Source organism: Leopardus geoffroyi, chromosome E2 (genome assembly GCF_018350155.1).
Source record: "Leopardus geoffroyi isolate Oge1 chromosome E2, O.geoffroyi_Oge1_pat1.0, whole genome shotgun sequence".
In the NCBI taxonomy this organism is placed as follows: domain Eukaryota; kingdom Metazoa; phylum Chordata; class Mammalia; order Carnivora; family Felidae; genus Leopardus; species Leopardus geoffroyi.
In genome coordinates, this window is record NC_059335.1 from 60,189,654 (window position 1) to 60,214,766 (window position 25,113).

Consider the following 25,113-nt stretch of genomic DNA (forward strand, 5'->3'; position numbering starts at 1 on the left):
CTTGCTGCCGCGTACAAGAGTTCGCAGACACTCGCCAAAATTCCTCCCAGGACTAAGAAATGAGGCGACGGCTCTCAGGCCTGCAATCCGTCGTACATTCTCACACTCCCGCATCTTTGGCAGAGGTAGTATTGTGTGTTGTCGGGGTAAATCCTTGACAGTGTGAACAATTTATAGCTACCAAGGAAGAAGTAAAATATGGATGCAGTAATGTAAGCACCAAAATTTTTATGGCAAGACACATACAGGCTTCTGCAGTGTTTTTCCGTTTATCGTTGGCAGTTGGTAAATCAGGTGAAAGTTGCTTGTAATTGCACTCATGGTTTATATTTTATAGCAGACGTCTGAAGTTCACTTTAGGTCATACATGGTTCTTCTGCTTTCTTTCTGGAGCTATGATATCTGAAAGCACTGTTTGTCAAAGTGTGGTCCAAGGAGCCACATGGGTGACTTGAGACCTTGCCAGGGGCTCTGTGAGGTCAAAATGGTTTTCATAATGATCCTAAGAGGTCATTTGTCCTTTTTGTGGGTTGACACTTGCACCGATGGTGCAGGGTTGATGTGGCAAAGCGGCCGCTGCCTGGGCCCGACAGAGGCCAAGCCCCCGGCCGCAGCTGGGTCCTTCTTTTCTTCACTGCCATGCAATTAAAAACAGCCATTTTCACCTAAGAGTGTCCCTGAGGAAGCAAATTCATTTTATTAAGTCTCAGCCCTCGAGTTCCCCTCTGTTTCATTCTCAGTATGACAACACAGGAAGGTTATGCAAAGTTCTTCTGCGGTGTTTCGGATTCGGAGCCCTGCCTTGGAGACACCCCTTCTGCCCTTGTGTTACTAGCTCAACTAGCTGTGTTTTCTCATGGACGACGTAAAAGAACAGCTGACAAACTGGGCATTTTTTTTTCAATGTTAGAGAGAGAGAGGGTGGGGAGGGGTGGGGGGACAGAGGATCCCAACGCGGGGCTCAAACTCATGAACCGCAAGATCATGACCTGAGCTGAAGTCAGATACTCATGACTAAGCCGTCCAGGTGCCCCGAGGGTATTTCTTAATGAGTTTTTTTTTTTAATTTTTTTTAAACGTTTGTTTATTTTTTTTGAGAGAGAGAGACAGTGTGTGAGCAGGGGAGGGGCAGAGAGAGAGGGAGACACAGAATCCGAAGCAGGCTCCAGGCTCCGAGCTGTCGGCACAGAGCCCGACGCGGGGCTCGAACTCACAAAACGCGAGATCATGACCTGAGCCGAAGTCAGACGCTTAACCCACTGAGCCATCTGGGCGCCCCTTTACTGAATGAATTAAGTTAGCCTGTTGCTTCAAGGAAAGCCACTGTGGCACCATTACTGGTGAGAAAATTTGCACTTTCAAGTGGAATAGGAATTTTGGGAAGTGTGTATCTGTCATCGAGATCCTGATAGCTTCTCAGTACTTAAAGGTATTTCTGATATCAGTGTTAGTGAATGTGATGCTTTTGGTAATACATGATAAACTACACCTGGAATGTTCCGTGCGTGATGTTACAAAGTTGCACTTGGGTAAAAGATCCATTGAAAGTGCAAGACAGACCAATGCATTTTAATTTAATTTAATTTAATTTAATTTAATTTAATTTAATTTTAATTTAATTTAATTTAATTTAATTTATTTTAAATGAAACTTTATTTTTTTTAAACATTTTTAATGCTTAATTTTTGAGAGAGACAAGAGTGTGAGCGGGGGAGGGGCAGAGAGTGAGGGAGACACAGAATCCGAAGCAGGTTCCAGGCTCCGAGCTGTCAGCACAGAGCCCGATGCGGGGCTCGAACCCACAGACTGTGAGCTCATGCCCTGAGCCAAAGTCGGACGCTTAACCAACTGAGCCCCCCAGGCGCCCCCAGACCATTGAATTTTGAAACAATAAAGTAAAATGTTCACTCACAGGGTTTCAATGCAACATGACTTTAGAAAAATAAAACACCAGTTGAGTTTTGCTGTTGGATTAAGAAAGAATATCCACAGGTGCCGGAAAAGGCTGGTAAAATACTGCCCCCGCAGCACTCTGCGTGAGGGTGAATTTTCTTCATGTGTGTCAACCAGGATGGTTCGTTCTAGGGCAGCAGATTGGGAGCTGATGTGCGTGGGGGGATCCAGCTGCTTCCCAGTGAGTCTGACATTAGACAGATTTGTGAATATGCCACACTGTGGCCCTCTTCTTGCTAAGATTTTGCTGCTGCTGTTGTCTTGGAAACTATCTTGTATGTTAACATGGAATATGTTGCTTTTTACAATTTTCAAACGAATAAAGAAATATTCAAACATTTTCTGTTCTAATTTCAAATATGGTAACTACTGATAGATACACCCATACAGGCATTAACTCTTTGGGGGCCTCACTAACTTTAAGGCGTAAAGGGGGTCCTGGGTGCTGTGCGTGTGTGAACTAGGGCCGTGGGGGCTGTGGGAGCGGCTGGAATCCAGCCACCTCTCCTTCGTGTGTCGTGGTTGATGTTTGAGGAGGTCTGTAGTTTTTGGAAAGGAAGAGTGAAAGTGGCACGTTTAGCCAAACATATTAACCTTAAGGGGAAGGATCTGCTATCTGAGGCTTAATTGGCCTTCTTTGTCTAATTTTAAATGTAAACACATTTCGGGGGCTGTCTGACACGAGGGGCAGGGGGCTGGGTTTTCCCAAGAGGTGAAAACCTTGGGAAGAAGGATTTCCTGCTTCCCAGTGTCCTTGTTTATGTGCCCCTGACCTTTTATGGAACTATGTCCCTTTCCTCCCCAGTTCGTCCTTTGCTGATTTCGGAGGAAAAAAGGAAGCGAGCAGAGTTTTTTCCCCATATCTCAGCTTCATAAATACGGATTTTTTTTTGCTTGCCGCAGACCAGCTTTTAATTATTTTATTACTGTACTACTTCCATCCAAAAGCATTTGACTAAATGGAATGATTTCAGTTTCCTGGAGGTTTCCCTGTTTCTGGAGATTTAGCCTCGAGTGCTGCTTAGCCACGTCCTCACGTGGGGATGGAAATCCCTGTTGTGGTTTTGATGGCGTGGTGGGCTTGACATTCCTGCTCACGTGCGTTCGAAGCCTCCAACAGGAGCCATGCGGGGTGACAGGTGGCGGCTCGGCGGGCTGCGGGCTGGGGCGGCTGCGGTCCTCCCCGGCACTGCTGTCTGGTCCCAAGCGTCTGTGTCGTGTCATGGCGTCCTGAGACTGTCATGTATTTGTCCCGGGACGCTCCCAACCCTCAGTTCGTGTCCTCGTCCCTAGACCTCAAGGGCCTGCAAGGTAGGGGCCTCCCCCGACTGTGTCTCTTTAGACTGGCCCCTCTGCGTGCTTCTGATGGCTGGTAAATAATTGTAGTAGCCGGAGTCAGGTCGCTGCCCAGGGAGGCTGTGCAGAAACAACTTCGTCCAAATCACACTCGGCATCAAGGCTTCGCTCAAGGGTTAATGTCGGAAACGGCTCTGTGAACAATTTCTGCCCTGAAACAACTGATGAGAAAATAAATCCCGTGACATCCCTAGTGAGACAACTCATGTGTTGTTCCCACAGTGACTGGGAAGGTCCTTGTGTCAACACAGGGAGGCTTTATTTGGCGGTTTTTTCTTGCTGTGTTTTTTCACGTAACGAGAGCCGATCGCCTGTAGCATTTTATTTTTTAGCTGTTCCTGCTAAAGCAAAGTTGTGTGCGTGCTCAAATACAGTAGTTTGTCTCTTACGCCTGTTTTAATGGCCTTGTGGTTTTATTTTATGGGGATCCGAAATATTTAAAAGTTAGCAAAATTAAAAATAAATGTGCAGTTCTGTATTTCAGCTGATGGAACGGCTGCTCGTGTCTGCCGTTGACACGTGATGAGCGGCTTGTCATACTTCCCTTGTTAACGACTGAGCGCGCCATTCGTACGAAGTTGGCCGTCGTAAACTAAACAGACTCAGGACTCCATTGTGGTCTAGTCCTTTTGGATTTTCTTTTATTTTTTGAAGTTTATTTCTTGTGTTAGCAATCTGTACTTGAACTCATGACCACAAGATCGATAATTGCAGGCTCTTCCTACTGAGTCCTTCTTGAAATCAAGACACAAAGGCAGTACTTTGCAGAGCTTACTCCGTGGTGTTTTAGTGGAAATGCTGACCTTCCCAGTTGTGCGTTGGCATGTAACCCCACGGTGGGCTCGTAGCGTTCCAGTGTGCAGCCTCTGCTAGGCAGGGGGCAGAGTGATGGAACTTCCTGCCCCAGTGGGGCTCATCTTCCAGTAGGGGAGACAGGTGTTAGACGAAGTAAGTATTCAGCACACGTAGTGAGGTGGACCCTCAGTGCTTTGCACCGAAGCGGGAGAGGGGAGCAGGGAGGCGGGTGCTGGGGGTGGGTTTTGAGTGGGTGTAATTCAGTGTCTCCGGGACGATGGCGTGGGGTAGGGGCGGGCAGGTGTTGGAGTGCCGGGGCCCTGAGCTGAACGGGTGCCTGCTGAGTGGGGAGGCCACCTTGAACACGGACCCGTAAGCAGCAGTGGGGAGAGCCTGATGGGCCCCGGAGGGTGCTGGCTGGCACTCCAGCAAGCACTAGAGTTGGCAGGAAGGCTTTGGTGGGCTTTGCACAGGTAAGGGGCATAGTTTGACATGTGTTTTCACGCGGTCCAAGTAGCTTTTTCACTAGGTATTGGGAACAGTTATGGGGCAAAGACGGAGCGGGGAGACCCACGCAGAGGTCAGCATACAAATCCAGATGTGAGGTGACGGGGCCAGACACTTGCCCACAGAGTGGCTCTAAGAGGGACAAGAACCGAGGACTGGAGGTTTTGACAGGGAAGGTCTGGGAGGAGCAGGGCGGTTGTGGGGTGGGGGTCTAGTGCGGTTTGGGCACATCGAAATCGAGACTGGACTCCCAGGGATGGTGTCGGGAGGCTGTTTGCTTCGTGGGTCTGGAGTTCACCTGAGAGGTCTGAGCTGAAGGGTGAGCCTGCGTCATCAGCATGCAGATGGTGTTCCAGAAGGACTGAGAAAGGCCTTGCCCCCAGCCGGGCATTCCGTCTGACGCCGACCTCCACAGAGGGAAGGGAAGGCCAGGAGGCACGTGGAGGAGGCGGCTCAGAGCCCGTGCAGGCGCTGCGGGCGAGGAGCACAGGACCCAACTGGGCGGTTGGCTGGGGGCGGTGGGGGGAGAGGGGACCGCTGGTCTGGGTTCTAGAGGGGATGAAGACAGCAAGTCTAGGCAGCAACTTGGAGGGCAGTGCTCTGGAGGGGAGCAGAGCAACGGAGATGGGGGGGGTGGGGGAGTAGCTCTGGGAGTGAGCCCAGAGCTGTTGTCGAGGGGCTGTGAGGAGGGCACGGCGTGTGTGGGGGCAGGAGTGTGGGGGGGGGTGCCCACGGAGCCACAGGGAAGCCCTGGGGGAGGTGGCGAGGTGGCCCGCCGAGCCCAGGCGAGGAGGGGCCGGGACTTGGAAGGGAGAGGAGAAAGGATGGCGAGGACCGTCCCCGATGCCGCTTCCCTGCAGGCTGAGGCGGCTCCCTCGTGTTTGTCGGGATTTGATGCCATGAGCCTCGGCCACGTACTGTTCTGTTGTAGAGAAAGCATTTCACGGTGATCGTCGTAACGTGCCTACAGAAAGCTCCGCCCTTGGGAAGGACAGAGGATGAAGGGAGCCCGTGTCATCTACACCCTCCCTCCCTCACGGGTACCAGCAGGTCCACCGTGATCGCTCCAGGCCTCTCGTGTGCGTTACACACACAGACATGTGACCACACACGCACGCACACACGCGCGCGCGCGCTCTTGTTAGAAAGCCGAACTGGGATCGTATACATGCTGTCGGGCGATTTTCTTCTTATATTCCTTTCCGTTGGTGTTGTGTTCTGGGGATCTTTCCATTTTGGTCCGTGTGATTGAAGCAGTGTCATTCCCGTCAACAAGTGCAGTGGATGGGGCGCCTGGGTGGCTTGGTCGGTTGAGCGTCGACTTCAGCTCAGGTCATGATCTCACCGTCTGGAAGTTCGAGCCCCACGTCGGGCTCTGTGCTGACCGCTCAGAGCCTGGGGCCTGTTTCGGATTTTGTGTCTTCCTCTCTTTCTGCCCCTCCCCTGTTCATGCTCTGTCTCTCTCTGTCTCAAAAATAAATAAACGTTAAAAAAAAAAATGTATTTTAAAAAAACAAGTGCAGCGGTTGACGGGACGGATGGCCTGCCGTCACTTCTTTTCTCGTTCCCCGAAGTTCAGGCGCTTAGGTCGTTGATCGTGGTCGGCGGGTTCTCCTTCCAGTGCCCCAGGGAAGACGCTGTCTTCATGGGCTTGCTAAGGTTCTGACTAGTCGTTGCCATCAGAGACATTGTTGTACATTAATCTCAGTCCAGCTGCTCTATTATATTAAGACTGGACTGTCTCCAGGACTTCTGAGAAATGGTAAATTTAATTTGCCAAAATGGCAACCGCATGTATCGCTCTGTTCCAGTTTTCTTGGGCTTCTTGCCCTAGTTTTTTCTATTCAAACCTTCCCTGTTAGCAGAATTTTAAGTGACTCTGTCCTGGCAACAGAACCATTTTGAGTAAACAACTTGGATAACGTGTGGTGTCCTCATTTGGAAGACGTTGGGATGCAGGATTTTATGGAGAGTTTGGAGTATTTTCCTCAGCTGCTCGCGGAACTGTTAGAGGCCAGGAAAAAGCTTGAACTGGGCGTTTGAAAACTTTCCACTAGCCCTTTATGAGACAGCTAGTTTAACCTGGAGCCTCTGAGCCCAGGGCCGTCGCGAACGGCTTCGGTGCGCAACACTTAGGTCAAGCCTGGCTGCGCATTACGGATCCCAGGATACGCTGTTTCAGAGCAGGTGGTTGGTTATTTTCCTTTCTGATGAGGAAGTCTGAGGCCGGCAGTCCAGGGACATGTGGCAGCGTCCGTCTTGTCCTTTGCTCTGCTGTTCTGGTTCCTTCTGTCCCGTCCTCATCCCTATAGTCCAGCAGCAGGAAAACAGGATGGTTGTGGCCGCATGCCAGGAGTCCTCAACGAGGTGTCGTGGCAGCTCCCCGCATCTGCACGTACACCCCCTCGGCCAGGCCTGGTCACTAGGCTGCAGGAGCGGCTGGTGGAGGGAGCGGTCTGGCGGCCGCGTGGCCCAGTAAATTCAGGTTCCTCCACTGAGCATCAGGAGAAGGGCGGCTGAGATAGGCAGCCCTTCCTGGTGTTTGTGAAGCTCTGAAACTTGGCAGAATTTTGTCTGTCGTGCTTTTTTCCTGGAAAAGGGTCTACAGTTTTTTGTTTTGTTTTGTTTTGTTTTTTTTTACATTTTGAAAGCAATCTGTGACCCCAAAACATTTTAAATCCACCAGGTCAAAGGTTGATTGGGTGGTATTTTGTCCCCGAGGACCACTGCCTTCAGGAAACAGCTCACTGTACCCTTTAATAATCTTTGCTTGGGCTCTTAATTTGGACAGAAGACGACCAAGTTTACGGCCTGAGTAGCCCCGATCTTCAGACTGACTGCCAGTGAATCTGTACTTAGGGGTCATCTTTGGAGGACATGGAATTAGCAGACATCTGTTCTCTACCCCGCGTCAGGCCTCACGGGCCCTCCTGGGTCCACCGGGTTCGCCGTGGTGCCTCCTCGGAGCGGTTGCCGTGCGTGCGACCCCCGCTCCCAGGGAGGGACACGCGCTCCGGTGCCCAGGCAGCACGCTCTGGGATGGACGCTGGAATTGAGGATTTCCCCAGCAGTTTAGGCCCATGTGTTTAGCTGACCAGTTTTATTTCTGAGAAGGTGACACATGCGCAGGATAAAAATGCAAATATTATAAGAGAGTGAAAAGGGAAAAATAATTTTCTCTCCCTCTTATGTCTCAGGAATCATCTGTGCAAATAGTCTGTGCGTATTCAGCATATTTCTTTTTTTTTTTTTTTTTAATTTTTTTTTTTTTTAACGTTTATTTATTTTTGGGACAGAGAGAGACAGAGCATGAACGGGGGAGGGGCAGAGAGAGAAGGAGACACAGAATCGGAAACAGGTTCCAGGCTCTGAGCCATCAGCCCAGAGCCCGACGCGGGGCTCGAACTCACGGACCGCGAGATCGTGACCTGGCTGAAGTCGGACGCTCAACCGACTGCGCCACCCAGGCGCCCCAGCATATTTCTTTTTTAAAAAAAGCATGCTATACGCTTTCTGCCCCGCTTATATTCATGTAATTCTGTATCTTGGGCGTGGTTTCTGGGAGACACCTGCCTGGCCCTTTCACACAGCCACTTTGCGTCCCGTCGTGTGGCCTCGTGGGCCCTGTTTTAACTCCGTTGGTGTACGTGTAGGCCGCGTCCACCCTTTGCCTCTAGAACCACGCCTTGGTTGTGTTGTTTTGTTTTGGGTTTTTGGGTACGTAGATCTTGGCACAGGTCTGCTTGTCCTGATTCTCAAGGACACGAAGAATGATCGACCTGGACTGTCCCAGAAGTACTCATCCGCTCACGAACGTCCTCAGAAGGGAACGCCAGTGCTCCCACTCAACGTGGTCATGGGAGGTCGTCGGCCTTTGTCTGTGTATGTTCTCCCTATGTTTTTCCCCATTGTGAACAGTCGTATGTGTGCCACAGAGCGTGTAGCCATTGTGGACGGTACTCTCTCCTTTATATTCTTCACTTAGTCTTAGTTCTGCTTGTAAATGCACGGTGCTCACCCCCAACCAGTGTGCGTGTTGTCTCCTCAAGTGACTGGAGTTTTCTGAGCTTTGTTTTCTAGCAGCTTTTTCAGGAAGGGTTGATGGGAACGCCCTTCTCTGAGAGCTAGCGGGTGATAAATGTTTGCTGCCTTCACACTTGAAAGTCATTCTGTCTGGATATAAAATTCTTGGCTCACATTTCTTTCTTCGAGTATCTTAGACATGTTAATCTACTTTTTTCTGTTGTATTTGATCATCCGTTTTTGCCCATTTTAAGTCACCTGGTGTTTTTGCCTGGATGTGTAAAGAAATTTTTTTTTTTTAATTTTTATTAGCATGTGTCTTGGGATTGATTCGTCCCCCCGCTCCTGCACCGAGGTTTGTGGTGTGTCTTTTTCGTAAGTAGTTTTAAACTTTCCCCCTTCTGAAGAGTTTTCTTGATTTACCCTTTTGAGTGCTCTGTTTCCTTGGACTTTGCTTTGGTTTTCGTCAGTAGAGCCTTGCTCTCCACGTCCACGGGGCCTTCTCTGCCCGTCATCTGTGCTCCTCATTCTTGAACTCTTCCTTCATTTCGTTCTCATTCTTCCAATTTGCCCCCTTTTTCTCATTTCATTTTTCTTAAGGCACAGTTTACCGTGTTTATGTGCTGCTGGGCGCCTTCTCACTTCCCTCCTGCGTCCTGTCCCCTCACTGCTGCACATCTGTAATGCTGGCTTAACGGCTAACGATAACCCGCTTCCTCTGTGTAGTTCAGCTTGTTTTGGAATACTAGGGTTGGGTTTCATCTCTTTCAAGGACATGGCTTTATGCACGCTTTCATGGTCTGTAGTGCTATTATTTTCCTCCTTAGTCTCTTTTTCTATTTTTTTATTAAAAAATTTTTTTTAATGTTTATTTTTGAGAGAGACACACAGAGTGTGAGTGGGAGAGGGGCAGAGAGAGAGGGAGACACAGAATCCGAAGCAGGTTCCAGGCTCCGAGCTGTCAGCACGGAGCCTGACGCGGGGCCTGAACCCGCGAACCGTGAGATCATGACCTGAGCTGAAGTTGGACGCTTAACTGACCGAGCCACCCAAGTGCTCCTTTAGTCTCTTTTAAAACATATAATCTTTGCATGAGATTGGACTTCAGTATTTTCTGTTGTTCATTTTCATGTGGAATTAATTTGCCTGGATATTTAGAAGGGAGGCAGGATTTAGAATAGTTATCTCTAATTTCCGTGTTCTAGGCTCTACATTGTATTGATGTTAGAAAGTTTTAAAAGACGCAGTAACTCACTTTCTGAGCTCTCCTGGCTCTGTTTTTTTTCTCCCACTTTCTTTTTTTTTAAGTTAGCTCTGTACCCATCATGGGGCTCGAACTCACTACTCAGAGCACATACCACTGATTTAGCCAGCCGGGTACACCTCTCTCTCTCATCTTCAACCAGACTTCCATTTCTCTCAGTCTCTATTTTCTCTGTCCTGTACATTTGGTATTCTATTTCCAGTTGTTTCTCTGTAGGGTATTTAGCCTAGAAGGGAGCTTTGGGTAGTTAGCCTTGAGAGTTCATGGGGCCCAGACTGTCTAGGCCTTCTAGATGCTCCCGCGAAGCCCTTTGCGGCTGTCCGCCATTGGACTGTGCTCACCGCCTGGTTTCAGCTGCTGTTGTCACCCTGTCCCATTGCTTCTCTCTGCTTCCTGCTCTGTACCTGCTCCCACCGTGGCGATCCTGTAGCTGTCAGTGATTTGTCCCCACTTGCTGGTATTTTGGGGTTCATTAGGAATACCTCATCACTCAATCTTGTTATAGACATGGGCCTGGATTTTGGTTTTGCTATCCTACTTGCTCGTGTGTTTTTATGGCGGGACGTGGAAAGATTAAAAATCTTCGTCACTGCTGTCTTTTCATAGTTGGACTCTTAAAGGGTTCTGTCACAGTACCTTGAGGCCTCTTTTTCCCTCCCTGGCGCCTGTCATCAGTTTCTCCTTTGGTGCATAGACACCTTGTTCACTGTTGAGTCAGGTGTATCAACTGGGAATAGAAGCACCTTTGCAAGTTTACCGGTTATACATTTGATCATGCATTTACATAGAAATGTTGCACATACTCCATAAAGGAAGATTTAAGGGGCGCCTGGGCGGCTCAATTGGTGAAGCATCTGACTCTTGACTTCTGCTCAGGTCATGATCTCGTGGCTTGTGAGATCAAGTCCCGAATCAGGCTCTGCACTCAGCTTGGAGCCTGCTTGGGATTCTCTCTCTCTCTCTCTCTCTCTCTCTCTCTCTCTGCTCTGCCCGTCCCCACCCCCATACTGTCCCTACCCCCTGCACTCACCAAAAGAAAAAAGAAAAGGAAGACTTAAGGCAGGAGATTGGTTTCTCCTTTTTATAATTGTTTTCTCTAAGACATTATGTAGAATTTAAATCTGGAAGAAGGGGAAGAGGAGCCACTCTATTCATAGGATGTGAGAATTTAGAACTTTATGCCTCTTGGAACTTATTCGTTAACGGGAGTTGTCGCTAGACCCGTGGCTGAAAGCGGGTGATCTGAAAACTTTAGTTTGACTCCTCCTGCCCCACAGGAGTGTTGACTGGGGGCTGGGAGCATTTAGTGCCAAAAGGAACACAGCTGTAGAGTTGAGGGCATAGTCTAGTTGGGGAAAGATCAATACATGATTTATTTTATAAACATTTACCACAAATAATTAAAACAAAACACGTAAGATAAAATATCACGGTGACGTTGATCCCTGACTTCTCCAGGATGTCCCATTTTTACGTAGTATGTTTAGATCCGTGGGTTGATAGAGCATATGTGACACGACATGGCCTCATTTTTGTTTCGGAAGATAAGGTCTCTCTTGGCCTAATCAGAGTGTTTCAAGAGCACGAAGAAAGTAACTGTTCCAGACATGGTTTTTGGCTCAGGGATGACAGTTCAAACCCCTGCCCGTGAGGGCGCTCGGGGGAAAGGACGAGGGTGCTCCCAGGCCATGGTAGCAGGGCGGTGCTGTGGTTTGGGTCCGCTCTGGAAGCCAAAGGAAAGCAAAGCAGAGGCGCTTAGCGGGATGGTGCCTCGAGCCGCAGAAACGGAGCATGGGAGCAACAGCCCTGGGTAGAAGGGCCCGTTCAGGTAAAAGCGGGAGGCAGGGCAGCGTGGTACCGGGCGGTGCGGTGTGTGTGGCAGGATGGGCCGGCCGGGCGGGGGCCGCTGAGACTCCGGGCCGGCGGACGGCACGGTCGGTGCTCCGGCCGTCACGGGAGGCCGAGCAGGGGAGGCTGGTGCGCGGAGTGGACCGAGGAAGCAGGAAGCGGGAGGCTGTGGGGCAGGGCCGGTCTGGCGGTGAGGATGAGCAGGGTTTCTGAACTGCTTCTCCGAGAGCACTACCTTTTGGTGGTTCGAAGCGAGGAGTGGCCTGTATCAAACGGCACGGCACCGGATGTGATCTGGGAGCCACGAGGCCGGCGGTCAGCCTCACGTCACAGGTCACCGTGCGATCTCCCTGTCCCTGTCTGTCTCGCTTCTGTAGGTGGCAGAGACGCGGTCCTGCGCGAGTCTGACTCCTGCCCGCTCGCCGGCCACCCTCCCCTCGCTCTGGATGATGTCAGAACAGGATCTGGCGGACGTGGTGCAGATTGCCGTGGAAGACCTGAGTCCTGGTCACCCAGGTAGGGAGCTGGGGGGCAGCTCACATTCTTCTTCTCTCTGCCCCTCGCAAGTCCAGAAGCACTTCCAGAAGTTTTCTTTCCTTTGAAAAGTAAAGCAAGAGCAGAGGCGATGCACGCGCTAACCATGGGGAGCCGGAACGTCGGCCCCGTGGCCGTCCATCCCGGGGGAAGCCACCTTCCTCCCCTGCCCACGGTGGTCCTGTGACCCTTGGGGTTCCACAGCTTCCCCCCGGACCGTAGTGCGCCTTGGAAACCGTGCTTTGCGGGAGCGCACAGGTCTGCTCCGCGTGTGCCCCGACCGATGGGCCTCTTCCCTGTAGACGCCACTGACCTTGTCTGCACCACACCCTGGTAGTCAGGACCCTTGCCTGTGTATCTTCGCAGATATGTTTGTAGGGTAAGTTCCCAGAAGTAGAACTGCTGTGCATGTTCAAACTTTTGATACGACACTAACACATTTCCCGGAAAAGTTTTCACTTTTTTTTTTTAATAATTTTTTTTTCAACACTCAACTGGTTTATTTGCATGATTAATAATCACATTTCCAATAGTGGGTTTTTTTTCTCTTTAACGTTTATTTTTGAGAGAGTTGGGGGTGGTCAGAGCGAGAGGGAGACAGGATCCCAAGCAGGCTCCAGGTTCTGAGCTGTCAGCACAGAGCCCGACACGGGCTTGACCTCATACGCAAACCGTGAGATCGTGGCCTCAGCCAGTCAGATGCTTCGCGACTGAGCCACCCAGGCGCCCCTCGCAGTAATGTTTTATTCAGTTATTCTGTCGTTGACTGTGTGTGAGAATGACTTTTTTTCTGTATCTTTGTTTAAGGCTGGTAATTTTTCTTAATGATGTTAAAAGCACACATCTACTTTGAAACTTTAAATATTTGTCTTGAGCAGACTGTGTATAAAAGAAACCCTACATTTTAGGAATTTCATCTATGAAAAGCTTTGTGTACACAGTTGTTTTAGAAGATTTCTTAGTAAATTCCTCCCCCTCTTTTTTTTTTTTTTTTAAAGTTTGAAATGAGAAGTGCATACGATACAATCACTGAGTGTTTCAGTTGCCTGGTTATTCTTTTTGGAATAATAGAATTGAAAGGCTGACTTTTTTTTCCCCCACAGAAAAGAGAATTTTCAGAAATCTCATAAGAAGTAGGAAGACGTCTATCTTTTGTGATCTGTTTGATATGTTAATTGAAAAAACTTCATTCGGAACTTAGCTCTGCTCTGGAAGGGAGAGAGTAGTATAAATGATTTTAGAATCACGTGAGCAGTCACAAAGAAATAGAGGTCCTCTTTTGAGGGATGCTCTGCTTTTCCTCTTATTTTGCTTCTGATTTGTTTGTAAGAACCACTGTCACCTGTTGGGCGGCGAGATCAAGAGCCTGGCAGGTCACTGAACAAAGTTACAGTCTGTGAGTGCAGCTGTGTGACCACAGTGTTGTCTGTGAAAGTTAGTCTGTTTGTTCAGAGCTGGAACTTGGAACCTTGGCCTCATTAGCACCACACCTTAGATGCCACTGAGCTAAGAAAAACAGAAGCACTATCACTGTAGAACACTTTTAAAAATGTCTTCATATTTCGGTAGGTGAATGACAGTGTCTTTAGAAAACACACATTGCAATGTTACCAAAGGAAAATGTTCCTATTACATAATTTTTAAACCTTTTTAGAACTGTTCAAGTTCCAGAGAGTTTCCTTCCTAAATAAATTGTTTCTCTGTAGATTATAGTTCAGAGTAGGCTCAGAGAAACCATTTCTAAGCTTGGTTTTATCCCGTCTCTGTTCCTTAAATAACTGGTAACTATAGTTTACTGTTTCTTGAGACCATTGTGTACGGGGCTCTCTGAGGCCTTAGTAGGCAGAAAGCTTCCAATCTCTGGTCCAAAAGGACTTGCACACACCCAGCAAATACCATGCTGCATATACGTGTTTGCCTTTAGAGTGGGCTTAAGACTGAGATGATTTTTTTCCCCTCATCCATAAAATACGAACTTTGTGAAATTTACAAGTAGTTAGGCAAGTAGAAGTAAATCCTAGCAGAAGAACTGCTTATTGGCATGTATGAAAACAAAGATGTTTAGGTTCCTCTACTTTTCATGTTCCCTCCCTGCCGCCCCCCCCCGCCCCCGGGCCATGGCTACACTCACTATGCCCGTCTAGCATGGACCGAGATTGCAGCCTTCTTTAGGCCTGCCCTTCCAGTTGTTAGTCACGGCTGTAATGAACACGGAGTTCTTCTATCTAAAAGTACCGCGAGCAGAATTCTAAAAGGCAGCGCAAGCAAGGCGTGCAAATGTAGCAAAGGACGAAGGAAAGTAAACTTGTAGCCCCACGTCCATAGAAGGTCACTGCTAGGATCCTGGCATGCTCACCTCTGTCATCTGCCGCGGGTGCACTGCCTTTTACACGTCTGCCCCTTTGCTTAAAGCCTTGAGGTACCTGACGTTGCTGTGGGGCACGGACTCTCCTGTAGTTACAGGAACCAGCCGTGTGGCCCTGGACAAGTCACTCAGCCTCACTGGACTTGCTTTCTGTTCAGCAAACTAAAAGGATTAGAATAACGGTTGCCAGGATCTGTCTTCCAGTCCTGATACAATTCACCTACCAGTTTTCACCCACCAGTGGGAGTAAATAGACTCGGGTTTGAGAACCCGTGTTTTGCTAACCACAAACACTTGCAGGCGTGGATTTTTCCTATTTTTACTTGATTGAATGAGAATCCATTCTCACCCATTTCTATGGAGGTGGCTGAGGCATTCCCTCCACAGGATCCACAGGGCATGATGCAAAGCCCTTTGGTAAGCAAGATGTTTCTGTTATTGTTGACCTTGGCTGTAAGGGTCTGCAAGGTACAGCTCTGGATAATTTACCTCTAGGAAATCAGTTTACAGCTCTTGCCTTGGACCCATGAGAGGTTCACGTTTGAGCCATAGGACTATTCAGCGTCTCCAGGTTTTGGAGTTTTGAGAGGAGTCATCTAGTAGGTATGGGCTTAAAGGCATTGACACTTTAAAAAAAATCGAGATCTTATTTGGAACCTTAGTCTGTACAACCTGTCAAAGCGTCAATGCTTTGAGGTGGGGGCAGGGCACCTGGCTTTCCCCGTGCTTGCCCCAGCTGTCCCTTAGCAGGTGAGGAATCACATGCCAGCAGGATGTGCTCTGCCCACATCTGTGCATAGCTCTGTGGGTAAAGGGCGGGGAGGCACCTGCCCGGGGGGTAGACACCGTGCCATGGCTGGTATCACGGCATGAGCTGGTGTGAGTTCCAGCATCTGCACGGGGCTGCAGGGAAGGGGGATGGATTTCCCTGAGTAGAGATGGCTGGGTGGTGGGTGGTTCTGGGACGGTTGGGGGAGGAGCAGGGATGTGGTCAGACAGCACCGTCTGAGCAAGGCGGACGATGATGCCTGTTGCGGTGAGTCCGTCTAGAACGTGGGGTGCTCAACTAGAATGTGGGGTGCACTTGAAAGGCAGACAGATGATACCCCGAAGTGTTTGTGTGCTATGGTTTATTCCCACAAGTGCCGTGGTAACCTGTCTTGGTGTGTGCATGTATACGGACAGTGTCCTACACACGCACCTGTGTATCCTCACGCACTGGTAATATTTCTGATATTGCCCTTGAAAAGCAATTGAAGCCACTAGCCAGGAGGGTTGCCCACGTTCCGTTGCTAAGTGGAGAGGAAAAATGCAGACGGATCTGTTGGTAGGCCCGTGGCACCCCCATTCTGTGTACCATGTTTATGTCCACGTGTGACCACGCAGGACGGGGGAGGGGAAGTATACTAGGCAGTGAAGGTTGGTGACTTTGGCAAGACGAGAAGGAGGAAATACTGGGGCAAAATGGAAAAGCCCTCACCGTATCATGTGGAAAACAAACATCGAACCTAAAATTCTGTCTACGTTTGTGAGTGTGTCCCGCTTACAGATTGACTAGGTCTGGGGCCGAGGAGCCGGGGTAGAGAGAAGCGCGTTTGCAGGGACGATGTGATTGTGGCAGTTTTGGTGTGGGATTTTGTGTTACCTTTACTGTTGTTTTTGCGGCGGATGCTGGACGATAGGAAGGCGGTGGCGAGCACACCCGGGCCGGCCCAGAGTGCGGAGGAGCTGGGAGGGGGAGTCGGGAGGTGCGGACAGGGCGGGTGGCTAGTGCAGGGAGAGCTGAGGCGGTCTCCCCGCGCGCCGGGGCTGAGACGGTTTTGAGGAGTAAACACCTACGGAAAGGGAGTATGAGAGCGGTTTTGGTTTTCCAGTGCGGTGGCCAACAGACAGGACTTGGACGCTGGAGAGAAATGTGTGTTAACTTGGGTTTTCTCCTGCTGACGTTCCAACAGGGCAGCTCAACGGAGCAAGCGCTAAGTGGGAAGTCTGTCGTTTTGGTGTTAGGTCAAGTTGGTGGCCTATCAGGGAACTCCTTTGTCTGGTGTTGCATTTTTTTTTTTTTTTTTTTTTGAGATTAAGGGGAGCGCCTGTTTTCTGTTTGAGAATTTTAAGTTTACACGAAACAAGTACAATGAAAAAGGGGTTGCGTTATTTCTCCATTACTGGAAAGGCGGCCCGACTGCTTACTAGCTTAGCATCGACGCGGCCCCGTCCGGCCATTCACGTTCAAGTGTGTGTTCTGTCCCCGCCGTTGGTTTTCAGTGGTCCTGGAGAACCATGTGGTGACCGACGACGACGAGCCGGCCCTGAAGCGCCAGCGCCTGGAGATCAACTGCCAGGACCCCTCCATCAAGGTGAGAGTGCGGCGCCTCCGCGGTCCCTCCTCCACCTGCCCCGCCGGCTGGGGGCGCGCCTGCCGCGTGGAGTGCGTGCCCCCTCGCCGCTCCGTGTCCGCTCCGCGCCCTCCGACAGCACGCGCCACGCCACGCCGTCCCCACCCCACGCTGGGCCCCACCTGTGCCGCTGTGGCACCGTGGGCTCCGCAGGGCCGCGGCTGCGTGCGGCGGCGCAGCGCGGGCGCGACGCGCCGCCCGCTCCCTGTGATCACGTGTTGCCGTCACGCGCTGCCCCTCCCTCTTGTTACGTGCTGTCGTCACGCGCCGTCCCTCCCTCTTGTTACGTGCTGCCGTCACGCGCCGTTCTCACGCTGCCCTCCCGCGCTGCCCCCTCCCAGCTGTCCCGTGCTGTTCGCTCACGGTCCTTTCGCTGCCCTCACGTGCTGTCCTCATACCCGGTCCCCGCGGGAGTGTCCTCGGAGGGGCTGCAGGTGGGCCTTCCCTGCCAGTGGCCGCTCTGGTGAGGAGGTTTGTGGGCACAGTGACCGCTCCACGAAGCGGGTTGCGTGGACGCGTGCGGACTGTGTTCATCACGTGGCCCCCCTCGCTCCCCGCCTCCCCGCGCAGGCGGTTTCAGAAGCGCCTAGGTCCTTGAGAAGACGAGCTCGGTTGCGCAGGGACTGAGGATGTCTGCCCCTCCCCGTTAGAGCCCGCCTCGTCGCCATTCTTGGTCCCCCCGGTCCCCTCAGCCCCGTGCCCGCCCGGGTCTCTTGTTCCCCCAGCCCTGTGCCCGCCCTGGTCTGTCCCCGTAGCCTGGTCCCTGGTCCCCGTCTCCTGGTTCCGCGCCCGTCTTTCGCAGGTGTGTGTTACTGTCCCAAGTCAAAGTCAGGAATGGAGGGAGAAGAGATGGACACCGCTTCCTGTTCTGTCCGGCGGTGGTTTCTCGAGCCCCCCCCCGCAGCAGGCAGTGCACTGGTTGCGGGCGAGCTCCCCGCCCCCAGGAGCGCCCCTGGCGGGAAGCGAATTCAAGGGAAGCTCCTTGGCCCAGGGAGGCGGGCGGGACTTGAGCCCGCAGCCCTGCACGCGCGGGCCGCGTGCCGGCCACTGGGTGGCGGGCTTGCTGTTCGGAAGCGCCCGGCCGGCACCGGCAGGCCGTCCGCTTGCTGTGTGCCGCTTGCCCGGTGGGCGACTCGGGCCAGCAGGGCAGCGTCCCGAAGACCGCGTGCGCGCTGTCGCAGAGCTGGGACCCTGGGCGCACGGGGACGGCCCCGGAAAGCACGCCCTGGGGAAGGGGGCCCCCACGGAGGCACTGCGGGGTGGTTCTCCCCGAACGGATGCGACCGGGGTCGGCATCTGGGTACGTGGCTGCTTCCGGTTCTCGGCGTCCCTTCTGAGGGTCTTCTCTTTTCCGCTTGCAGTCATTCCTGTACTCCATTAACCAGACAATCTGCTTACGGTTGGATAGCATCGAGGCCAAGCTGCAAGCCCTGGAGGCCACCTGTAAGTCGTTAGAGGAGAAGCTGGACCTGGTCACGAACAAGCAGCACAGCCCCATCCAAGTCCCCATGGTGGCCGGCTCCCCCCTCGGCGCGACCCAGACGTGCAACAAAGTGCGATGGTAAGAGCAGAGCGCGGGCCCCCTCGCCGGCCCGGTGGCGGGAGTTGTGCACACGCTGGCGTCCCCTCCTCGGTTCCCTGGCCCCGGGTGTAGCGAGAGGAAAGCACACGTGTGACGTGCAGCCCGAGTGCCTCTGAGTCGGCTCCCGGGCACGAACCAGCCTGTCGCGTGTCCTCTGCAGCCAGCCCACCAGATCTTGGAAGGTGTACCTTTCTTCCCTTTACTGTGTCCCATGGGCTGGTTCTCAGATGCCAGGGCTTATGAGTGTTCCTGGAGCATCCTGCACTTTCCTTCCTATCGGTAGTTACTGTGTCTTCTGAAAACACTCACGGTCTAACCTAGCGGTGCCTGTGGTAGTTTTATACCGTGTGAGTTGAAACTTCATACAGAATTCACCTAGACTGGAAAGATGTCTCCCCGTCTGTGGCCTGTTTGTGTCTCTGTCCAGGGTGCCCAGTTAGATGCTGGTGTTCCTGGCGTGACCTAAAGCTCAGGCTCTGGGCATCAGTTTCCATCAGCCTTGGCATCTCGTCTTTTCCCACGGGGGCTCCAAAGAAAGTCACACTTGTGGTGGCGGCAGAATTTGTCCTTGCAGGTGATGAGAACTTGAAGCGTTTTTGCTAAGGGCTGTCTTGCTGTCGCCTTGCTGCCAGTGTCTGCTGGGTTCTGCCCACGTGCCCTGGGGATGGGAGCAGCGATAAGGGGCAGGTGGGGTTGACTGGGGGTTCCTGGTTTGGTTTGGGAGTGCTCACGAACACGCTTCACTTTCAAGGTGGCCACTTGTCCCAGTTTGTCTGGGACGGCTGCTGTGTGGGTGTGATTGCTAGTGCCTCGTGTGTCTGGAATGCCACGTGGCCCACGCCTGATCTCTGTCCCTAGGGAAGGTGGGCTCATCCGTGGTGTTGCTCGGAGACAGGCTTTGGCCCTGTGTTTGCAGGTGTCCTGCCAGATCCCGCGTGGGTTTCCTCCAGCAGACACTCGTGGACCCTCATCTCTGCAGGCCGTGGGGCTCCACCCTGGCAGAACCAGTGCCTGTTTTCAGAGCAGTTTTTTTGTGATACCCTCTTATCCCAAAATGTGATGTGAAGAAAACACTTATATTGGAAAAACCAGTAAAATGTCTTAATTGTAGCATAAGGAGAAATTAAAGGCCGGTGGGGTATAATACGATAACACGTATTTCCGTAAGTGAGCGGTTAGGTGAGATGCACGAGGGGACAGTGAGCAGGCCAGATGCCCAGACGTCATATGCGGAGTCCTGGTGGTGGGGAGGGCTGTGGCGTGAGTCCACACACACTGGGAACTCAAATACTAGTTGGTGATGGAATCCTACAAGATGACGAGCCATTCTTGATGAACTTTCAGATAAAGCAAAATGGAATTTTTTCTAGACTCGAACAATAGTTGAATTCCTGGAAAGTTTGTTACGTTAAAATCCCCCGAGAACATTTTGTGTTGGAGCGTAGAATAGAGTCAGATGCTAGGCTCAGAGAGCTGTTAGAATCCTGATTTTCCTTGAGTGTCGGGGACACTGGAAGTTTGTGCAGGAAGATGTTTTGTTAGATGAGCGTGTCTCACGCGCCGAAGGATGTCTTAACCTCCTTGGCCATACCTGCGAAGTGCCAGCGGTGTCTCGTGAGTGTGATGACCCAGTACACCTCACTGGATTTCAGACCCTGCCCGCAGCAGTTCCAGCGGGAACTGCTGCTCCCGGGCACGAGAAGAGAATGACTTGGGAGCAAGCAGCCGGCCCGTGCCGAGGGTGGTCCTCCTTCGTGGGTGACTTCCTTACCTGTGTTTGGAAGAGGTAATCTTGACGAGTCAGGGCAAGTGTCGATGAAGTCTGCCCGTTCAGATTCCACAGCTGGTGCCTTGTGACAGTTCCGTCAGGGGCAGGCGGGTGAGTTCCGGGTCTGAAGGGTGCCGTTGCCGCTGCGGTTTGGACCCGCGAGCCACTTGTTTTGGGATTTGTTTTGTGTCCGGAGCAGGGTGTGTTACTGGGAGAACAGGCCTCTGCGTGCCTCGGGCTGCCCTGGTCTGAAGCCGCGCAGTGACCTGGGTCAAGTCATGTGCTGGTATGAATCGTCCGTCCCCAGTTTCCTCGTCTTCAAAAACAAGACAAGACGGAGGTGACCTGGGCCTGCCTTTACGGGCTCCGTTTCCGTCTCCTGCGGCCCTCACCGTGAAGCTGGGGGGTGGGGGCTGGGAGACAGGGTGGCACCCCTTCCTTTGGATTTGGGCCTCCAGGCCGGTGTGCCGTGTCCTGTTGGGCTTTGGGTTGTCCGAAGGCGGAGGGGCTCGCTTGGATGAAGGCATTTCTGGGCGGCAGGGAGCCACCAGCTTCTTCAGCTTTCTTCAGCGTTTTCTCCATCGCGGGGCTGGTGGGGAGACACCATGGGCAGCCTCCCTGGGTGGAAATCCCACCGTGCTTCGTTCTGCCCCAAGACAGGAGGTGAAGCTGCTGTGGTTTTCTGTGTGTGTATTGACAAGCGGTAAATTAGAAGGAAAGCTTTCTGATACCGAGTCAGATAGATGATCTGGCTAAACCAAATCAGGTAGGTTTTCTGGCTTTGAGTAATTGTACCGGTAACATAAAATCAACCCGCCAGAGAGCGCACTTACTGTGTCTTGACACAAGATTTGTGAATGTTTTTCGTAAAACAGTTACGTGTAGAAACTGGTGTAAGAGTCAGAAAGGAACAGTCCTTTTTCTGTTTTCTCCTAAGCGTGGCGTTAAGTCATATGTATATGAATGATTTTTAAAGAATTAAGACAACAGTTGAAAGCTGCTGACAGGAAATTTGGGGGAGAAGTAAGGGAGAAGAATTTAATTACAGTAGATCAGAGGAAAAAGTGTATATTTTAGTGAGAAGGTTACAAATTTGTAAACCGTAAGTAAATGAGAATTGTGCGTATGAAATGCGAGTAGTGAGTGGGACGTAGAAAAGGGAAAGTCTCCAAGATAAATTAAAAATTGATTAACATTCTGAGTAACAGAGTACTTTTACCAATTATTTATTTTGGGCCTCAGATATTTAAAATATAAGTTAGAAGCGTTTAAGTTCTGGATTACTTTAGATGTAAATCATATGCTTTTAATTTAAGATTTTTCAGGCCCATATTGTGGATGATTCGTGGGGAAGTCTGAGTGTAATTGAACCCGACAGATGGGGGCCCTTTCAAAGGTCTTTTCAGTTAACGAGCAATCGGGTGGTGGGTGAGAAGCCGTCGTCTGAAACCCCGCTCGCCCTTCCATTTGGAGAGGCTGCCTGAGGCCCAGAGCCAGCCCGAAGCCGCGGTGCGCAGCTAAGTCGGTGTCTGCATCCTGAGATGCGCCCGCTCATCTGCTGGTCCTTTCTCGAGACCGTGCTCTTAGCTCTGAGAGTTACTTGTTCTCTTTACTCCCTGGGGGGCAGAAGGCGGCAGAGCGCTGCCAGCTCCAGGTGGCGATTTAGGATCCAGATTTTCAGATTGTACGCCCGAATGAGATTCTTTAAATGAGTCCAAGAAAAAGAAATGAAAGAAAACCTTTTTCTTTGATGCTCAAGCTTAACCGTTGTAATGAAGCTGTCGGTGAGGGTATTGGGATAGGTTTCCTCCAATGACGGTGTTCTTCTTGGGGAAAATAACGCTCGAGGTGCTGCAGGTAGGTGCTTTTCTTTCTTGGAAGTGCACCATAAATGTGGATTTTGCTTAATTGTGGTTCTAGGTGTAGCGACTTGAGGCTTTACCTCTAAAGCTCCTCTCACGTTGGTGTCGACGTTGGGAGTGGCTGACTGCTGACGTGCTCCTTGAGGAGCTGTGGCAGGCCCTCTGCGCATTTCAGAAGGGCCTCCGTTTTAGAATGTGGGCTGCAGGGGCACCTGGGTGGCTTAGTCAGTTAAGCAGTTAAGCGTCTGCCTTCAGCTCAGGTCATGATCTCACAGTTCGTGAGTTCGAGCCCCGCGTCGGGCTTTGTGCTGACAGCTCAGAGCCCAGAGCCTGCTTCCGATTCTGTGTCTCCCTCTCTCCCTGCCCCCTGCCCTGCTCACACTCTGTCTCTGTCTCTCAAAAAGGGAATAAGCGTTAAAAAAAAAATTTTAGAATGTGGGCTGCAGGGGTCGGGTGTATGGATGGGGACGTTCATGCAGATCAGCGTAGAAATTCCTCTTTTGCACTTCATTGAAGCTACACACCGTGCCATTTGGAGAAAGCACAGTGAGTAGGACATTGCTGAGCTGCGGCTGCTGCCCTAGCTGATGACCGCCGGGAAGCTGGCAGGACGGTGCCCGCACGGTGCCTACCTGGAGTGGGAGAATTCCCGCTTGTCCCCGGTGCCCTACGGGGCCAGCCTGTGTGATGAGTCAGACAGCAGCTCAAACCCTCGTGCTCCCGGTTGGTTTTCATTAACAGGACACGTTACTACACACATTGACTAATTAAAAAAAGCGCTTGTCTCTTATTTTTAAAAGCAAGATGTTTTTATTTTTTATGCACGAATGGTTTTTTATTGAGACGTAATCGCCGTACAACAGATTTTCATTTTTAAAGCTTGAAAAGTTTTTTTTTGTGCTTTTAAAACTTCAGTGTACTTCTACATCTACAATTTTAAAACAATCGGAGTAAATCAGGGGCCTCTTTGTAATACTCAGACATACAAGTGATTTCTTTTCGAGATCATCTTTTCCTTCAGGGAGATATGTCCTCTGGGACACCTGAGGGAAGAAAATGGTTTTCTTTCCTTTCCTCTAAGCTGATTATTGATCAAGAAATTATTTAAATTCCCTCTACCATGCTGGCTGCTGAGTCTGTTTTATGTCCCAGAGGGCCTTTTGTGTTAAGTGTTGGTGGATATTTGTGGAAAGGCTATTTTTTGAGCCTTCGTGGCTTCTGGGTAGAGAGAGGTCCCCTCCTGGGGTCTCGCGGGACACTTGCAGTCCTGGTGAGGGGTCATCCGTGTTCAGAGCGTTTCCGCTCTTGGGTCATTGAGCTCTTCAGTCAGGACCGTAGCATTTCGTAGGCTTTGGAATGTGAGAGACTCCAGATAGGGCTGTTTGAATTATGACAAAAGGTTTGATTTTAGCCGTGATGGGCCTGGTTTCAGTTCTTTCCTTACCCAGTTTTCAGTTTTTCGATGTTTCCACTTAACTTTGTAGACGTATGATCTCTCTTGCCGACTGGTCTACACTCCTTTGTACAGCCGCACACGTTTAGTCACCTAATGAGGGTACCCTGTACGTGTCAGGGCCGAGTACCAGCCAAGGAAAACTCACAGTTTACACACATACAACCGGCGGAGTGATTAACCTAATGTGATGACTCAGATACAGTCTGATAAGCAGCGCAGATACTAAACGTGCAGCCGAGCATTCTAATAGATCGTGCACGTCTGCTAATCTGGAGTACTTCTCTCGTGGTAGAATAGCGCAAAGCTCATCACTTGGGATCTCTAGGTCAGTTTGGAGAGAATTGCCCTCTCGACGCCATGGAGTCTTTGGACCCACGAACACGGTGCACGTCTCCCCTTACGCTGGTCTTTCATTTCTCAGCAGTCTTCTAGTTTTCGGTGCATAGCTCTTACTCGCGTTTTGTTAAAGTTTTCTCCAAGTACGCCATGCTTTCAGATGCTGTCGTGAAGGGTACCGTGTTTTCTATGCTTACCTTTATCCTGCATCGTTTCTAAATTCACTTTGTTTTAGTTGTTTTGCTGTAGGACTTAAGAGAAAGGGAAGTATTTGTGGTCATACACGTTTTTTATATATATAAAGAGAGTTTTACTTGTCATCAGATTTCTCTAGCATTTCTTTTTTTTGAGAGAGAGTGTGGGGGGAGAGGGCCAGAGAGAGGAAGACAGAGAATTCCAAGTAGGCTCCGCACTCAGCGCAGAGGCCAAAGCAGGGCTCGAACTCAAGAACCCTGAGATGATGACCTGAGCCAAAATCAAGAGTTGGGTGCTTAACCGACTGAGCTACCCAGGCACCCTGTCTGCTCCATGGCTAGGATCTCTCATTTCAGCGTGTAATTTTTTTTCCTTTTTGTACTTTTACTTCATTTCTGATCTCCGAGTGAAAGCATCCAGTCTTCCACCGTCAAGTGTGGTGTCGGCTGTAAATCTTTTGCAGATGCTCTTTATCAGGTTGATGAAGTTCTATTCCTGATTTCATGAGAGCTTTTACTGTGAGCAGGCATTGAATTGAATGTTGACGTGCTCTTTCTGTATCTTCTTGAGATGATTATGTGGTTTTTCCTTTTGATTCTGTTGTTGCAGTGAGTTATACTGATTGATTTCAAATGCTAAACCAGCCTTGCATTTCTCTCATAATAAACCTGATGGTCCTAGCATATTACCCTTTTTATGTGTTTTTGGACCGACTTGCTAACATGTGGTGAAAGGTTTTTGCATCTGTTTTCATGGGGTATGCTAGTCTATAGTTTTCTTTCTTGACCTGTCTTTGTTACTAGGATGATGTGAGTCTCAAAAATTTATGTGGGAGGGCTGCCTGGGTGCTCAGTCGGTTAAGTGTCTGACTTG

General features: G+C 50.7%; 1 protein-coding gene and 1 long non-coding RNA gene across 9 annotated transcripts in view; one reads left to right on the plus strand and one right to left on the minus strand.

Moving 5' to 3' along the window:
- LOC123577752 (BTG3 associated nuclear protein) overlaps positions 1-25,113 on the plus strand; it is a 112,563-nt gene that overhangs the window by 15,867 nt on the left and 71,583 nt on the right. For 7 of the 8 annotated variants that reach the window (XM_045439951.1, XM_045439948.1, XM_045439950.1 and 4 more), the window contains exons 2-4: positions 12,124-12,262; positions 16,911-17,002; positions 18,403-18,602. In XM_045439951.1, coding sequence (XP_045295907.1) covers positions 12,193-12,262; positions 16,911-17,002; positions 18,403-18,602 — 362 coding nt within the window. In that variant the 5' untranslated portion in view covers positions 12,124-12,192. Of the gene's footprint in view, positions 1-9,639; positions 11,727-12,123; positions 12,263-16,910; positions 17,003-18,402; positions 18,603-25,113 lie in introns of those variants that run through there. The other variant, XM_045439947.1, reaches the window with a different exon arrangement.
- Positions 16,275-16,946, minus strand: LOC123577755. Its single transcript, XR_006702068.1, has 2 exons — positions 16,836-16,946; positions 16,275-16,480 (listed from the first exon to the last, which is right to left on the minus strand). It is a non-coding gene; the product is annotated as an uncharacterized LOC123577755 (long non-coding RNA).